We start from the raw sequence: 19,529 nt of genomic DNA, 5'->3' as shown, positions 1-19,529 counted from the left end.
GGGCTCCGAGCCCGGAATATAGCCCGAACCCAGAGAACTCCCCCATCCCTAATATGGGATGAAAATAGATTAGGAGTTAGGAGTTGGGGTGGAGGAGGGATGCCGGAAAACTGTCGTGGGACAGAGGCAGGTAGGCTGCATATATATACGTATTGTGCTAGTTAGGATGGTTAGCTAAACGAGTTACGCCTGTGCCAAATTGGTTGATTATCTGATCGTGCTCCTCCCGAACCTTGTTAATAAAACATAATTTCCTGTGATACCGTCTCATAACTGTATTGACATTTAGAAGTTAGAACATTTATCTTATTCTGAGTATGTCTGTGAACAAATAATGCACAAATTTAGAATATTAGGTAATGTTTTTGAAAAAGTGTAGGGATGAAAATGATGCTGGAAGTACAACAAGCCTTTTCTCAACAGTTTCCGGTGCTGCTGCTAATGAACGAGACGCTCTGTGCTTACATTAACACGGCATGACTGTCTGAGATAGCAGATGCCTTGTGCCACAGCTGAGGGCTGTGTGTGATGAGTGTATGTGTGTGCTTGTGTGTGTGCGTGTCAAACGACACTCGAGTGGCGGCTCAGAAGAGAAATCTCTAAGCTGGATGAGACATCACATGTCAGTAATCAAAGAGAGACAGGGAGATTGAGGGTGAGACAGACACTGAGAAATGATGGTACAGGCTTGGCGAGGGAAGGGGGTGAAGTGAGGGATCGGTAGAGTGATGAGGGATGATGATGATGAAATGATAGGCTGGGGGTTTGGATGCTCAGATGGCTTAAGACAGCCAATCGGCTCCCCCAGAGAGGTGGGAGCCACAGTGGTGGTGGTGTCTCTGTTTGTACTGCTAAATCATCACACACACACATGCCGCACTCAACCGACTCCATATTTCATGCACTGAAATCTTTTCAAATTTATAGTCACATTCATCTCAAGTGGTCCAAGTTTCCAGTGCATAATACAGAGGACATGTTTTATATTTATTTGTTAATATTCTGAATTAGTTTTTAATTTTTTGGTATGTGTTTTTGTTATTTTTATTAGTTTATTTTAAAATTATTTTCTAAGTTGTATAATATAAAGTGGCTGAATCAAGCACAATTTCATAAGCTAGCTTTTATTTATAAACATGAAAACTTATAAACATGAAATATCAAACATGCAGCAGTAGGTCTTTAAAGGTTTTTGCATTTCATTGTGCTGCTTTTCCATTGTTTTTCTATATAAACATGCATTTTACGGACATGTTTGACTGCTGTGCTTGCTTCTCGTGTATTGCAGCATCTTGCACATGAAACGCCATTCCAAAAATGCACATCACAAAACCTTTAGTTTTTTCCCATTCTGCTGCCTACGTCCCATGTTTTTTTCCCCCTCATGCTGTTATTTTCTTTTTTCCCTGTATACCACAAAGTATATAGTGTAGTAAGCTAGTCATATGCCATTCCAGACTTACTTCTTTATTCCTTCTTGACAACATGAGTTATTGTAATATCAGGTATTAACAGCTTTCTATCTTGGTAGATCATTTGCGATTGAATTCCCTTGGAAGTTGAAGTCACATGTAGTTTTAATCAGGAAATTGCCAGTTGTGTTGTTGTGCGGTTATGTGTTTGATACACAAAGATACAGTCATCAGATTCACTGTCTGCTTTGCCACATGATGCCTCTTTACAGCACAGATTCAGAAAATGCATATTGATTCTGGATGACTTTAACCGTGTTCTGTGGCAGTCTAACCTGAGCATTATTCTAGTACCCTGTGAGCATATTGTAGACTTGTTACAAGTAAATTCTTGCAAATTGTTTTTTTTTTTTTAGTTTTGCTCGCTGAGGTTTGCAGCATTGAAATGTTCCCTCCCTACAGCCCAGAGCTGAATACGCTAACTCCCAGAGCAATGTCTACCACCCTGACACTCTTATTTCCCCACTTTTTCTCTCACCACCCCCTCAGTTTACACCCACGATGCTTTGGATTTGCAGAGACTGATTACTGATGTATAAGATGAAGTGGCTATATCAAGCACAGTTTCACGAGCTGGCTTTTATTTCCCACAAGGACACAGATCATAGTATTTGGCTTTTTTAAACCATTTATTTGCTAGTGCTCATTTTCATAATTTTCTTCTTTAATCCTTCTGAAAATCTTGGATTAGGTAAATTATTTGGCTATCATGTGGATATTTGATTACTTTGTCTCTGAGTTAAAGAAATAATTCACCCCAAAATAATTTTTTTTCCCTCATGTCGCAAATTTTGATTATACTTGTGTATTTCTTTTGATGCAAAAACAGTTCCTAGTGACCACATTTTTCAAGCCCTAAAAATGGCAAAATACCAAAACAAGGTGCAAAAATGTAGTCCATATGACAGCTAGTGATCTTTCTGCGGCCAGATTAATTAAAGGGTTAGTTCACCCAAAAATTTTGACATTAATTTAATTAATGACCTTCGTTCATCTTCGGAACACAAATTAATGTTCAAGGCCCAGAAAGGTAGTTAGGAGATTGTTAAAATTGTCCATGTGACATCAGTGTTTCAACCTTAATTTTATGAAGCTACGAGAATACTTTTTGTGCACAAAGAAAACAAAAATAACGACTTTATTCAACAATTTCTTCTCTTCCTTCCTTACCACGCACTTGTGGTTCTCTTGTGAATGCGCGGCGACTGAAACGGATGAGAATAAATTGTTGAATAAAGTCGTACTTTGCACACAAAAAGTATTCTTGTACCTTCAGAAAATTACGGTTGAACCACTGATGTTACATGGACTATTTTATCGATGTCTTTATTACCTTCCTGGGCCTTGAACATGTCTGTTCCGTTGCTGTCTGCAGGGCCAGAAAACTCTCTGATTTCATGAAAAATATCTTTATTTGTGTTCCGAAGATGAACGAAGGTCTTACGGGTTTTGAACGACATGAGGGTGAGTAATTAATGACAGAATTTTCATTTTTGGGTGAACTATCCCTTTAAGATAAATTCAGATTATGACAGATACTGAACAAAATACCAATGAACCAGTGGGTTTCCAAATTAGAGTGAATTCACATAAAAATGAAAATATGCTAAGGCCTTCCAAGATGTAGAGGAGTTTGTTTCTTCATCCGAACAGATGTGGAGAAATTTAGCATTACATCACTTGCTCATCAGTGGATCAGTAGTGAATGGGTGCCATCAGAATGACAGTCCAAACAGCTGCTAAAAACATACGTTTAAAAAAAAATGTTCTAATGAAGAAACAAACTCATTTACATCTTGGATCGCCTGAGGGTGAGTATATTTTCATTTTGAGGTGAACTATTTCTTTAATGATCTGCTCACATACTAGAATTTACGTGTTCTTCACACATAGCTATTACTTTATTTAATTTTATTAATTTTATTTTGTTTTTCATTTTTGGAGGTTAATACCTCAACACCTCTCCTCTTTATTCTAAAGATGAGATGTAAGTCGCTTTTGAAAGAAAGCGTTTGCTATAAGCATAAATGTAAATGTAAATGAGAGTTGTAAAGAAATCCAGAGCTAAAAATTGGAATTATTCGACTCCACCATCAGTGTAAACCCTTAGGGAGGAAGCACACACTGTCACTGCAACCGACACATAAAAGCATGTAAACAGAAGTAACATGTCAGGCTACGTCATTTCAAACAACCGTGTTCAAGTACACAAGTTACTTTTTCTGTAAATAAGATGATGTTTTGCGATCCTGGGATGATGTTTTTCTACTTTCTATAACGTTCGTCTTTTTCATCTTGTCTCCCCTGTGGATTCATTTTGGTATTGGTGGCATCCAAGCAGTCAACACTAAAATTATTTCCATGTCTGAATTATTTATTTTATAAGTGAATAGTTCACATTGCATAGGAGGATTACTGACAGCTGACAATACTTTAATCTATGTTAGGGATTTAGAGTGACAACTTATTGTTAACGTACTTGAAAATTTAAATTCAAACAATTGCCATCATCATGTGTACTGTATGATTAAGGTTTCACACAGCTTGTTTTGCACTGTTAAGATGAGATAACTGTTTTGAAATGAATCAAAGAGGGGAAGAATGTGAAAAAAGGATTTATTAACTATGGGAAAATACTAATTCTTCTAAGATGTCTTTTTAGGCTGCCAAAACTGTGCCTTTACAATTACATGTTCCATCTGCCTCTTCCTCTTGCCAAATTAATTTAGGCCACTTTTGCTAATGCCCGGGCATTCAGATGACAAACTGGCAGCATAAGCAGCAGGAAGAGGCTGCAGGAAAGAAGAAATAAAGGCAGACCCAGAGTTTGCCTTAAATTCGACCTTGATGAGACTGTTTGTGTGACTCCAGACAAGGATTTTCAATTCAGATGCTAAATCTTAATCAGTTTGACAATAATTGAACCTGATATTTGAGTGTTTTACTATTTCAAACACTATTAACATGCCAGATGGATCATTATTTCCAAAATAATTTATTTCTATTTTTTTCTGATTATACAAATGTGTATTGGATATGGAAAAGCATAAGGCCTTCAATTTTGTTTTAAGGGAATAGTTGAACAAAAATGTCAATAAAGTTGTATAAATCTAAAGTAAAAAATTCAAAGATCTTTACACATGTACTGAACACACATGTCAAGCCCAAAAAAGAAACTGTATTTATTTAAAATAAATTCCTTCCTTCCTTCCTTCCTTCCTTTCTGGTATTTCACTTTTTTCATACAGTAGTATTGTGTGAGGAACAAACTAACCTTATGTTTTGGTCTGTTTTTTATTCAAAACTATGGGTTCAAAAGATTTGGAAATACTGCACATGAATCATATATACTACTTATTTTTTTATTTTTTTTATTTATTATTCCCAGAGGAAAAAATAAGACCGCATACGGGTTTGGAGAGTTGATTAAAGGTCTGTTCACATAACTGTATCAGCATCCACACCATGCATGATAATGTTCTGTATTAAATGTGTGCTGCAGTTATATTGTCTGATGCTTTAAAAGTTCAAGCTCTTTAAAGCAGGATGGATTCTGCTTGTATTGTCAATGTTTTTATCACATATCAGCTGGGAAAAAAACAATCATTGTGAAAGTGTTTCCAAAAATATCGTTCCTCTTTGACGTTATAGTTGTGACATGGACTCTGCTGTTCTTTTAAATTTAGATTGATTTTTAAAATTATATTTTTATGATGATTGTTATAGCTATTGTCCTTGGTGTGAATGGTCTGTAAATGGTGACAAAATGTCAATCGTTGATTGAACTATTTCTTTAACTTTTGGTCCAACAATAGAGTAATTCTGTTCTGGTCATTCTGTCACTCTCTTTTTATGTATACACGTTCTTATCTCTCCTTCAGGGGTGGAATCAGGTTTGAGATGCTGGTGCCATCTGTGTTACTGCTGAAGTGCAGAGTTAATAGCCCCACAGTAGATTGAATTGAATTTAATTGAAATTTATTTGACAAGTTTATAAACTGTACAAAATACAAGGATCCCATACACTTAAAATGTTGAGGATAGATCAAACGCACAGCGCTAAAGTCAGCTCGAAGAGCTTACACACGCAGCCATGTCCACACATTCTCACATGCACACAAATATACAAATGCAATGCTGGTTTGCCTTGATGGATGCCGGTCAATTTGTGGCTATTAACTTAAGCACAAGACGTACAGCTAGTGTTCGACTTATATATCGCCAAGGCCGATATTTGGCATTTTTCAAATATCGGCATCGGCCGATAAGTTTTTTTGTTTGGCCGATGCGTTCGTGGCGGGACTTTTATTTTGATGGCGCTGAGAACGGCAGCCTGAACACACAGTGCTCACATTATCCCTCTTGTTCGCTGTCGTCGTTAACAGTTCTGTCCACGGACAGAAGTCTGTCTAATAATCAGATAGAACTGTTAAACAAAGGAATTAAAATGTATACAAAAAAGTATTATAACGATTGCTTATATATTGTTAGTAATAGAAAGGCAAACATTATAATACTTTCTTGTTTGCCGTCAGCATTCAGCAAATACGCATTTATATAATTTAAACAAATCTTTGAATGACTAATGAACATCTAATTTCAAAAACCTTGCAAACTTAGAAAAGCAAATTCGAGAAAAGTATTCTCGAATCCAGCTGTGAGATCTTATGAAGTGTGCATTTGTATCCTGCACAATTGCGTGTACTCTGCATGACGGTCGGTCCGTGCAAATTGAATACGGACAGGAGGAGAGTTTAGCTTCATTGAGACGCGTGATCGACAAACTTTAAACTTGTGATTTCAAATTATGCTGCACTTCATGCTTTTGCCCAGTGTCATATTCATGTCATTTTCATGGTGTGCTGTATGTAAAATTAATGTTACCTTGGCTTTATTTGAAAAAATGTGATTCCCAATGCAGACAAACTTCCCAGAATACTGAGTACCCTGTTGGTTAGTGTTTACTTCCTTTTTAATTATATTTTTATTAAATATTTGTTTATTTGTGAAAAATACTTTGTCATTTAAAGTATAAGCATGTTTATTTTACACATTTATTTTTTAAATCCATTTCCAAATGATTTCAAATTTCTTAAATATTAAATAAAATAAATACAATTATATCAGCTTTATATTGGCCATCGGCAAACCCTGCTTTCCAAGATATCGGCATCGGCTGTCAAAAAACCAATATCGGTCGACCACTACTCACAGCATGGCTAACCCTAGTTCACAAACTACCTCACAATGTAATACGCATTGTGTGATAAGCTTGAGTAGTACGGAACCTCATAGAAGCGGTAATATTGTCTTCCTTGCTCTATCCAAATTGAGAAATGCTGGTTCCAGTTTGTGCTTATTTAGATGAATAGCTTCTTCATAAAATTATTTAATATAAGTGTAAAAATGCAAATAAGAATATGTAAACAAATACACATATAATTTTAAAGTTTGATTTATAGATGACTCTATAAATTATTTTATTATTTTATTATTTATAAAGATAGCGCCTATTTGAAAATTTGCTATTAAGGCTGAAACGATACCTCGAATACCTCGAGTAACTCGAATACAAAAAAATCATTGAGGCAAATTATTGTCCTCGAGGCTTCGTTTAGTCCATTTACTGTAACTACACACGGAACACCATGTTTCCTCACAGACCATTATTACTGACGCACAACCGATAAACGATGGACCATAGACTGTGAAAAAAGCGCTGGACATATTTAAGATCGTAAATCAATATGGTGGCTAGTTATGATGTCCCTACGTTTGCTGTTTTGTGCATGAAGAGTGCCAGTTTTCACCTCTAAAATCAGCATGATTACAAACGTGATTTTATTCAACAGTTCAATAAACAAGAAGGTAATATTAAGAGACTTATGTTTTAGACACTATATTGCCTGTTTTTGCTTTATTTTGCCAAAAAAATAAAATAAAAATTCCAAACACAGTCACAGCGCTGTTTTGCTTCTCTGAGCAACATAACGGCGTTTCACCCAAATGTCTTTTATTCTAATTGACTGATTAAATGTAAGAATTTGACTCGAAAGATGATGCACACTTTTAGAAAATAAAAGGCTCTTTATAAAGGTAAAAATGCTGATAAAATGTAAAAATCAATTTAAACTTATTGGAACAGATTAATTAAGGAACATTTAAGAGGGTTTATTCTCCAAATAACTCTAATTTCATGTTGCAGAAAAATGCCTTAGTTTTAGTTTGTACTGTTTACCTTTTTTAAAGTAATGTGAAATTGATTTTTGTTTTTTATTTATTTATTTGTAATTTTTATTTTATTGATATATTTGTATTTGCATTTTGAATGTAATTTGGCAATTAAATGCATTAAATGGGTTTAGTTTTTATTATTAGTTATTAATGTATGCAATTTCAGCAATAAAAAATTTATTTTTTCTAAAAAGAAAACAAATTAGTTGTTTATTTTAAGAGATCTATCTTATTATCTCTTGTATATTTAGTATTGCTCTTTAATAAAGAAAAATTACTTCTTATCCGATTACTCGATTAATCGATGGAATAATCGGTAGAATACTCGATTACTAAAATAATCGATAGCTACAGCCCTATTTGCTATGCCGATTTCGGAGCTCCAGGCGATCACCGGGCGCTCAGTGCTCATGTATCCGCCTAGAGCAGCCTTAGCTCGGCTAGTCCTTCCGACATTTGCCGCTGGCTCTGATGTCTCTGTAGTGATTAAACATGAGATACAATTCATTTTGGGTAAATTTAACAGGCATTCGTGGTTTCATGAATCTATTATTTGTTCCTTTTCATATCATTTTGGCGGAGCACAAAGTTATGTTTAACTTTAGGCTATATATTTATTTTGAACTTTACCGTACAGCGCTGACTTTGTAGCATACGTTTGACTGAATTGTTTGCTTTTGTCTTTATTTCCTCTTATATAAACCTCTTATACTTTGTACTTAAACTTTCATAATGGCTGTTATTGTTCATTAAAACTGAGTTTTAGAGTTGTGCTTTATGTCATATTGAGAAACTGCTATTGTTGCGCTTTATCGTCGATCGCTACTTTTCGGCATACACCACGCCTATCAAGTAAGGGTACTGTTGGCGGTGGAAACGCAAGCTGGATCAGGGTGTTCGGTCCCGAATCGTACCGTACTGTACTGTACTGACCTGTATTGCTCAGTGGAAACGAGCCATTCAACGGTTGATTCATTCAGGAACGAAACACCGTCATGTTGCTCAGAGACACAAAACAGTACTGTGGCTGTGTTTGGAATGATTTTTGTTTGCGAAATAGAGTAAAAACAGCCAATATGGTGTCTAAAACGTAAGTCTCTAGATATTTACTTATTGTTTATTGAACTGTTGTATAAAATAAATATCACATTTGTAACCATGCTGATTTTTTTTTTTAAATGGCACTCTTCGTGTGATATCGATTAACTATATGAAATGATATAAATATATACATTTTCTGCCCCTTATCTTGAATTATGTGATCATTCTTAATGCATATTAATAGACTGAATCATGCAGTGAAAGAACGCACTCTAAATGCGTACGCGCACTAGACTAACCAGACTTCATCACTTAACTTAGTCGCGCTTATGCGTGCACTCTGTAGGTGTGCTTTGTTTGGTTTTTGCAATATACTCGATAATGTCATGATGTCTCAGGACTTCAGTATTTGTGCTAAACCTGAGCAGATTTGGCTTGCATGAAGTTCCCCAAGAAATGAATGAGTGAACATAACTTAAGAAAAGTAACCTGCCAAATTGGCTAGTGATTTGACAGCGTTACCTGCCACAGCTGATTTTTACCCGCAGTTGGTGGGTGTTAATTTCAAACCCTGGTCTATTTCAATAGTTCTGTATTTTGAACGCTCTATAGAAAATATAAACATCTATTATTTATCATACTTACAGGTTGTGATTCAGTGGAGCAGCTGGTCCAAATAAACAGGATACTGATCCATCTTTCAACAGCAAGCATTTTGTGAATCCCGCGTTGAACTCCCCGAGATTAGAGAAGCAGTCGTCAGTAGAATGACGTATTTGTGGGCGGGGTCAAGTTGTTCGCGGCCGGCCAATGTAGAACATAGGCCCGCATTATGCAAATGTGTTACCCCATGACGTGTAGTACTAACGACTCGTTTCAGCTGTTCAGAGTCGATTCTTTATTTTGGGAGACAATAACTTTATTTATCGTGCACTTTCAGCTTTACAACTTTGCAGATCGTTTACATTCACATACAGCTACATTACACACTGCATGAAAGGCAATATTGGAAATGGCATAATAGGGGCACTTTAACATTAAGACACTTTAGCCTTTAGTGCAGGTTGGCATTCAGAAATATCAGATGCCTCGGCTTGAATGTGCTGATGCGATTTCTCCTCTCTGTGATTATTTGTCCTGTTTTTGAGAAGACTCTCTGAGGGGAACGATCTTGCAACAATGCAGTGTCTTCCTACCATTACCTTAACCAACGTGCTTGCGTTTAAATCCGTCTCTCCCGTCTCTCTCTCTGTCGTTCTGTGTACCTGGCCTGTACCACTACACTTACTATCTTCGGAGCGTGTGTCCCCATTCCTTCTTTCACATAATGGTATGATCCTAGTCTGTCCTCCCATGTGATTAGCCACATGTGTATTTTCTTCTTATTTTTTTTGTAACGAAAAAATGCATAAAAATAAGAAAACACTACATTAAAAAATTGCTTACCAACACACAAACTATTCACTATTGCTAAATTGGGCTAAAATAGAAGGCTCCGGCTGAAGATTCGGCTCTCCCCGACGGGAGTCGGCTCTTCTCGTTCGCTACAAAGAATCTGCTTTTAGAGCCGGCTCGTTCGCGAACGACACATCACTACCAGCCGCCAGCCGAACCTGCACAGCCGAATCATCAGAAGTTCTGCAGGTATTGTGAAGAAACAAGCGAGGATAATAGCGAAAATGGCAGATCATGAAAATAAATGTTATGTTCCAGGCTGTGCAGGGGATGTGAAGTGCAGGGATGGGTTGGTGTCTGTATTCAGAAATATTTTCCCTGTGTTTCCTTCCTGCTGTTTGAGCTACTGAAATGAGCTGCGCTGTGAAACAGCCAATCAGAGCAGAGCTCAACATTATTATTCATGACCCTTCCAAATAAGGTAAAAACAGACTAGGACAAATCCTAGGGTTTACAATCCTAGGGTTGTAAATGGACATGTAAAACCATTTATGGAGATTTTTTGCCCTTACCTAAGCCACATACCTTCTATGTAGATACATATTTTTTGAAAGAAGAAAGTCATATACACCTAGGATGACTTGAGGGTGAGTAATTTATGGGCTAATTTTCATTTTTGGGTGAACTAACCCTCAAAAAATGGTGACATCAACAACAACTAAAAATAATTACAAAACAAAACAAAACAAAACAAAAAAGTCAGCAAACAGTGAACCAAACCTATGAAAGTACCTGCATAATTTATTCATGCTGCATTTTATTCTTGATGCATGTTGGGAACTCACAAACCTTTGTTCAGACTAGTTCTGTTTGACTTGGGTTTATGTAGCTTCAAATAATTTACATTTATTAGTATTTGTGACTCAAAAGGTCCTGTAAACTGGAAAATATGCAGTTGCTTATTAGTACATGTTACTCCAGTGAGGGTGGAGTCATGTTATCAGAGTATTTGATATCCTTTCAAATAAAACAGCTGCTGGATTATGGACACAGGTGTTATTTAGGCAAGGTCACAGCAGGTAAACTGCTGTGTGTGTGTTTGGTCAACATGGAGTTGATTTTTAAATAAAACCTTTCTCATCCCACAGATGTCTGTAATGGGTGTGCCATTTATTAAACAACAACAACTAATCTCCTCTTTGATACGCCAGTGTTTTGACTGAGATGGCAGAAATCTATTGAATGCAGCGTCTTTTGGTATTAGACTTTCAAAGCATTTCAAAGATCAAACACTATTTTAACTGAGATCTTCACACTTTAGGCTTTCATGTCTGGGATATTATTAAAATATTTGGGGTTACTTGAGGGTTTAATTGTCAGGTTCAGTTAGATCAATGATTTCATGACTGGGGGAAAGTGTCAGTAGTCCAAATGTAAGGTTGAACTTCTCAGGGCCCCAAAAGAACCATGAAATTTCTAATTAAAAATGATGTTATGTTATTATTATTATGTTAAGAAGTATAGAATGTATAATAAATGTAAAGTTAGTATCTTCTTAATGAAAGTTATTCTGAGGTTCTATTCAAGAAAATTCTCTCTCTCTCTCTCTCTCTCTCTCTATATATATATATATATATTTATTTATTTTTTAATTTGTTGGGGTCCCTGGGTTGGCTGAGAACCTTTTTTGGGACATTTTGGGTCTACTGAGGATTAAACATTACTTTGGTTACTTTAAGTTCTTTGAAGGGCAAGTTAGTTCATAATTGTATTGTTACCGCAAATAAATTAATCATAAGCCTAATTACGTGTAATCAGTATTCTGATTATTGCGCAGTATTAATCATTCAAAAAGGCTTGTCTAAAACCCTCAAAGAATATGTCCTTGTCAAATGTTAGTAGCGCGAACATCAATTATGATTCATATCAGGACCGCAAACGGGACACTGTGAAATTACTATCTAGTTTATCTGCAAAGTTTGGTTGGTGCTCTGTTACTCACAGAAATACACTCTTCCCTCAAAGAATGGAAAGGTTTAGTGGCATTTGCATCACATTTTGATATACATCAGTTTGATAAGCTTTTTAGGAAATATGGACCATATTTCCAGTGTGAGTTATTGTCATGGGGCGGCTTGTGAATGCGCCATCGCGGTTAGCTTCTTCGGGACACTGCACAGGTAGGGCAGATTTTGAATTAGCCAGACAGTTGCACCATTAAAAATGTGCAATTGGGTGACCTTGCCGGATTTGATTTAGTGTTTGGTTAATAGTACTTGCAGTGCAATTCAGACTTGTTAAGAGCTTGGGTAATATTTCGATTAAACCCTCTGCTTTTGCTCATTTTTAATTCATAACATGCCAGTAAGAGTGCAATTAATATTCAGAGAATTCACAACATTCTCTGGAAGTGAGATCACACTTGAGCAGAGCATGGTGGAAGTGAGCATAGGAGTCTAAAGGTATAAGTGATGCAGTTCTTCCACTGACAAACCATGAACCCTGAGGCACAACAACAAACTATTTGTAATTAAATAATCTTGTCCTGTTGGATATGCAAGCTTAGAATACAGTAAATCAAGGTTGTTTGTGAGGTAAGGTCTTTTACAAAATGTACTGTGGAAGTACTATGGTACTATGGTGCAATACCATGGTACTTGATTACCATATTTGTAATTCATAGTAACCTGCACCGAGGTTGTTTTTCAAAGTGGTTTCAAGTGAGGTTAGTTGTTAATTTAAAGTGGTTCCACTAAAATGTAATTGCAGAAGGCTGATAATAACAATTCTGCACAATGTTTGTCATCAATAAACTCAATATTTGCTATATTTGAAATTATAGTTATTGATGCAGTCTTTTTCTGCAGTCAAACAATGTATGACAGACTCACTCATCTGGATCTGTGCCTTATATAATCTAGCCCCACATGGCTAAAAAGTACATCAAATATTTGAGTGTGAAGACTGTGTGATTGAGTTATATCCTGGACTGCTCTCTAAACACAAAACTCTCTTCGAGTTGTCAGAGCTGTGCCGCTGTGGATAGTCCACGTGTTTGTGTCACATAAAAGAGCTGCTGGGCTCTCACGGGAACACAAGTTTGATGCCCTGATTGCATTCCCCCCTCTCTCATTTTGGCTGCTACTTTACAGCAGGAGTTCCCAACTTGTTTCGTCAGCTGAACCTCTGTGACTTAAATTATTTACTTGAAGTACTACCTGAAATTTTAAGTCACTATGTAGTATCTTGAGAAGCACAAAACTAGAGAATAACTTCTGCATAAATATAATGACTTTCAAAATATGTTTGTATGCAAAAATCACATTATTTAAACAATTTACAATGCTGAATGCTTTTTTAATGCTATGCATTAAAAATAAGTTTCTATTAGTTAAAGTTCATAACTAAAATTAAGTAACAAGCAATTAATTTGTTACAGTATTTATCATTCTACAAACTGGCTAACTGTTCAATATATTTATATTTATATTGAAATCTATTAATCTATGTATTTATTTATTTATGTATGTATCTTAAATGAAAATATGTATTGTCTTGTAAATACTGGCAGAGATGTTCAGTTTTAAATATTAAATCATTTAAAAACAAGGAAAAAATTTGGTCACACTTTATTTTAATGTCCAATTCTCACCATTAACTACAACATTTGCCTCAATAAAATCCTAATTAGCTGCTTATTAATAGTTAGTAAGGTAGTTGTTAAGTTTAAGTATTGGGTAGGATTAGGGACGTAGAATATGGTCATGCAGAATATGTGCTTTATAAGCACTAATAAACAGCCAATATGTTAATAATAGACATGCCAATAAGCCACTAGTTAATAGTGAGAATTGGTCCCTATACTAAAGTGTTACCAAAATTTCTAGTGCAGTCAAACAAAATACACTTATATTTAGGATGCTAATATACTTAGTCTCAAGTCTATTCATCTTAATTTTTTTTTACGTATTTTTATTCTTAAAACAAATAACAAAAAGACTAATTAAAATCTCATTATAAAGCATATTTTAGTAGACTGAATGTCATTGGCTTTTCATTGACGTTGATCTTGTTTTGGTGGTCTAAAGAGTCAGTTTATTCTGACAGATATAGTGATTGATGTAATTCTAAATGATAATAAATGGTTCTGGGAGACATTTTTACATCACAACATAATTGAACAATAATTAGAACTGTTTTTGTTTATTCAGATACATTGAGATTCACATTGTTAATCTTTGCAGCTAGAGATTTACAGAAGCAGCCCAAGGTCACCTTGAGAGTTTTGTCAGAGTAGTGATGACTATCAGAGTGAAGGGACTTCAGCATCTTGGCATGGACCCAATACTCAGTGTTGACAGCAGGCAATTACACAAATAAGAAAGGCACGATCTTTAAATAGAACCAACGTAATATAAGGGAACAGAGCAATTCCAGACGTGTCTATCAGTTTGTGGTGACAGACCTAATATTAGGAGGCTGGCCGCCAGTTTTATTGAAGATGCTGCTCGGCTCGTTCTCTCATCTTGCAGAGCTTTGCATTAGTGGTCCAGTCAAAGCATGAAAAAGAGAGACACCCCTTGCTGACAGACAGCCAAGAGTCTCGTCCAATCAGAGTGCAGAGGGGGTGGGCCGTTCCCTTCTGCCAGCCCGCTGAGCGCGCTCCGCTTATGAAAATAATCAATGGGAGCTCAGTCTCTCTGCCGCTTTAACTTGTGCTGGATTTAAATTGCCTCCACTCCACTCCATGCCTATCCAAGGGTGAAAATAAGCCGTTTTCTGCTGTAATTACCCGGTGATCAAAGAAACAGCAAACAGAACACAGGTGGTTGTGTTTCTGTGCAGAAGAGCAAAGGGAAAGGAAGAAACACCAGCTGCTGCATCCAGAGAACAGTTTGAAGAATGTGCAATCCTGCCTGCTTTATCTTCACGGTGTGGCTGATTGCTCTGCTTGTCTATCCAGGTACTGTTATCATCTGCTTTGTGCATGCTCAAGCTGGGTAGACGATATTTGCTTAAACTGGGATATGGGGGAGGGTGGATGTATTTTAGGAAGTAAGCAAGTCTTCAAATGTGATCAAAGTTGCAAGAAGTGGATGCAGCGTGAGGGTGATTTTTACCCGAGGGACATCCCAGAATGTCGAAACTCACTTCAGGTAGGCTAATCGAGAATGACAGTGGAGACAAACTGAACGGAGCAAGCACAAGCCATCACGCAGTCACCGTTTACTCGCTTCCATGAGTCACATCAGAGGACAAGGAGTGCTCTTTTGGCATTTCGATAAGCTTATATTTGCAGGTTTTCCTGTAAAGGCGGAAATTGAAATGTCATTTTTGTACTATCTGTACTTTTGATTTAAAGGAAAGTACTTTTTTATATGGAGGATTTATTTATGAGTGATGTAAGGGCATATTGCATGTTTTACATTTCAAAGTCATTGTAATGGTTGTCTGAGTTTATGTGCAAGTGTTTTTGAAGGTAATGAAAAGCTAGGTTGTTATCTACAGGTTACCTCAGGCAAAATATTGGGCTTTTAGGCTACAGGGACATTTGAAGCGTACAACTGCAAAGAAGATTTAAAAATGAAGAAAAAGGCATGAATATGAGTCGTGGTCACAATAATTGAAATTTGAACTTGAGATTCTCTGTGACACCGCATTCACACAGAAACGCATACACAGATCAATATTCAATTTTAAAAGAAGTAAGGTTTCTCTCATTGCAGTAACCTCTTTGAGAATTGCTGTAGTGATTGCAAAAGTAGAAAACTAACAAATAAGTTAATAAATAAAAAAAATAAAAAAAATAGAAAAGCAGATAGTAGAAAAAAGTCCTGCTATCAGGGTCATTATGGTCCATTCACAAAGGTCTCTCTATATGTGCTGCGTCATATGATTTAATAAATTAACTCTTCCTTCCAGGTTGCCTAATTAATAGACTCAGCTAGTGGTTTAGAAAGGTAAATACCTCAGGACTGGAGCCACCAGTTTGATACTTTTAATCACAGGTGGTTGTTTGCTTTGACTTAATTAGCAAACTGCCAAAATGTGTTGGCTAACCATCAAACGGCGGCCCCTGTTTGTTCACAGTTAGGCCTTGAGCTGTGATTTAATTTCATAATCAACGGGAACCAAAGAAATTATATAAATAACTGTGGAAAAAAACACTTGGATCACTGCTTTGCATATAAAAATCAAGTCTTAAGTCTTAATTTCAATTCTGAACTAACATAAACTTAAAAAAATAACCTGATCTTGATTCAACAGGTCTTGAATACGGAGTCATATGTGTGTAAATAATAATAATAATCATAAAAATAATAATAATAATAATATGTATGATAGTATATAATAATGAAATTTATTTATTTATTTAATGAATTTTCCCTCTTCAGTAGGGCTCTTAAAAGGTTCAAATGTACACATTTCCCTGTCGGTTACCCTTGATGTCACAGTTCAGGATAGGCACTAGGTTTTTAGTTACTTATGTATGTATTTATTTATTTACTTATAATGCAGACAATTGGCTCAAAGTTCTGTTCCGAGGTTTCCTGCCCATGTCATGCAAAAGCAAGTGAGATAAATGTGAATGCTAACAGATATCCCTCTGCAGTATTATCGTGGTCTCCTCGCACTGTATAGTAGACATTTTTAGTGACATCATAAGAAGATTGTATTTTTTCCACCCCAATCCACACTTTCCTAACAAACCACTTTGCATCTGAAGATTAGATTTGTCTGCTTAGTCTGCCTCTTTGTGTCATCAGTTTAAGTTATGCAACCATGATTAGTCTAGTCAGATTTGTGGTATTGTAAAACTTTGACTAAACTTACACTTATTTACCAATGTACATTCCTGAATAAATTAGCCAAATGTTGACCATCTGAAAACCAGTATTTGCTTAAAGATTTCTGCAAAGTTTTGGCACTTAAAGCATGTCATTTTCAAACTCTCAATATGCTTTTGAGCAGTAAACTTTGATGGCCCCCATTAAAGTGTCATTTTGAGAGTGGTACATCCCTGTTGTAACTTTCAGGCCAGTGAGATTGTTCCACCCACAGAAACAATAGATTTATTGTCAGCTGTAAACAATATAAGTAATTCATTATGATTGACAGCTCAGTGCTTCTGGAAACTTGTGTTTGCTCCCTCAGCCTTTGGAGGCATAATGAGCCTTGAAATAACATCTTTCAGGCACTCAGAAACATCTTACAGAATCACTCTGACGGAAGCTGATGGTGATATATTCATGGAGTAAACAAAATGCAGATTACTGCTTCTCAACAATATCAAAGTCTGAGATAGTGCAGATGACAAGACCTCGATCAGAACTTTAAATAAAATGTGATGCACTTGGCATGCTAGTTTTCACGCATGGTTCTGTAGCTGGCCCAGACTCGATCCAGAGTCATCTGGTCAAAACGTACTCAAAAGTCAATGACGCTGATGGATCAAATGACTTTTCACTGACACTGTACACAGTGCTAAATATTTTGCAGCTGTTGAAGGGCTTCACTTTACAGTTTTTGATTCTGTATTAATGGATCCATTAATCAAACTGGCAGCTAAAGGACACATGTGTTCTTACCGTTCCAGTTTTCACTTGTTTTTTTTTGTGTGTTGTTGTTCATCCACAACAGTGAAGCGAATGAGTGTAAGAAAGTATGTGAGTTATGCACAAAAAGCTGTGATCACTTGGGATAAAAGACTAAGAATATTCAGTCACACTTTATTTTAAGGTCCAATTCTCACTATTAACAAAATAAGAACTATTGACTTTTGCCTCAATAAACTCATAATTTGCTGCTTATTAATAGTTAGTTAGGTAGTTGTTAAGTTTAGGTATTGGGTAGGATTAGGGATGTAGAATATGGTCATGCAGAATAGGTGCTTTAGGTACTAATTAACAGCCAATATGTTAATAATAGGCATGCTAATATGCAACTAGTTAATAGTAAGAATTGGTCCCTATACTAAAGTGTTACTGAATATTCATATTCACAGAACTATGGGCTAAAGGGCATTTGTTGTTATAGCCAGTCGACACCTTCATGACCCTGAGATAAATGGATTTAGAAAGACAAAAAAAAGCTAAAAGCGACAATAGATAACATGTCATACATACAGTGGGGAAAATATTTATTTGATCCCCTGCTGATTTTGTACGTTTGCCCACTTACAAAGAAATGAAGGGTCTGTAATTTTTATGGTAGGTTTATTTTAACGGATAGAGAGAGAATACCAACCAAAGAATCCAGAAAAAACACATTATATAAAGGTTAGAAATTGATTTGCATTTCCACCAAAGAGCTGTCAAAGGATTTCAGAGACAAGATTGTAGATCTGCACAAAGCTGGAATGGGCTACAAGACCATCAGCAAGAAGCTTGGTGAGAAGGAGACAACTGTTGGTGCTATTATTCGGAAATGGAAGAAATACAAAATAACCATCAATCGGCCTCGGTGCAAGATCTTGCCTCATGGGGTAAGGATGATCATGAGAAAGGTGAAGGATCACCCCCGAACGACACGGGAGGAGCTTGTTAATGATCTGGGGCAGTTGGGACCACAGTCACCAAGCAAAACATTGGTAACACACTACGCTGCAATGGACTGAAATCCTGCAGCGTCAAAGGATGTCAGAGACAAGATTGTAGATCTGCACAAGACTGGAATGGGCTACAAGACCATCAGCAAGAAGCTTGGTGAGAAGGAGACAACTGTTGGTGCTATTATTCGGAAATGGAAGAAATACAAAATAACCATCAATCGGCCTCGGTGCAAGATCTTGCCTCATGGGGTAAGGATGATCATGAGAAAGGTGAAGGATCACCCCCGAACGACACGGGAGGAGCTTGTTAATGATCTGGGGCAGTTGGGACCACAGTCACCAAGCAAAACATTGGTAACACACTACGCTGCAATGGACTGAAATCCTGCAGCGCCCGCAAGGTCCCCCTGCTCAAGAAGGCACATGTACAGGCCCGTTTAAAGTTTGCCAAAGAACATCTAAATGATTCAGAGAAGGCTTGGGAGAAAGTGCTGTGGTCAGATGAGACCAAAATTTAGCTCTTTGGCATTAACTCGAATTGCCGCGTTTGGAGGGGGAGAAATGCTGACGATGACCCCAAGAACACCATCCCTACAGTCAAGCACGGAGGTGGAAACATTATGCTTTTTGGGCTGCTTTTCTGCTAAGGGTACAGGACGACTTCACCGCATTGAGGGGCAAATGAACTGTAAAATGTAAAATCTTGGACGAGAACCTCCTTCCCTCAGCCAGAACACTGAAGATGGGTCATGGATGGGTCTTCCAACATGACAATGACTCAAAACATACATGTCGCCAAGGCAACAAAGGAGGGGCTCAAGAAGAAGCCCATTAAG

General features: G+C 36.7%; 1 protein-coding gene across 1 annotated transcript in view; it reads left to right on the top strand.

The window, feature by feature from the left end:
- The first annotated feature begins 14,849 nt into the window (after positions 1–14,849).
- opcml (opioid binding protein/cell adhesion molecule-like) overlaps positions 14,850–19,529 on the top strand; it is a 154,570-nt gene continuing 149,890 nt past the window's right edge. Inside the window, exon 1 of the mRNA XM_016482959.1 lies at positions 14,850–15,105. Within this exon, the coding sequence (XP_016338445.1) occupies positions 15,045–15,105 (61 nt within the window). The 5' untranslated portion in view covers positions 14,850–15,044. The remainder of the gene's footprint in view (positions 15,106–19,529) is intronic.

The sequence above is a fragment of the Sinocyclocheilus anshuiensis genome, unplaced genomic scaffold, assembly GCF_001515605.1.
Source record: "Sinocyclocheilus anshuiensis isolate Anshui unplaced genomic scaffold, SAMN03320099.WGS_v1.1 scaffold437, whole genome shotgun sequence".
Classification (NCBI taxonomy): Eukaryota; Metazoa; Chordata; class Actinopteri; order Cypriniformes; family Cyprinidae; genus Sinocyclocheilus; species Sinocyclocheilus anshuiensis.
Note: the sequence above shows the minus strand (reverse complement) of the source record. Positions and strands in the feature narration are given on the sequence as shown.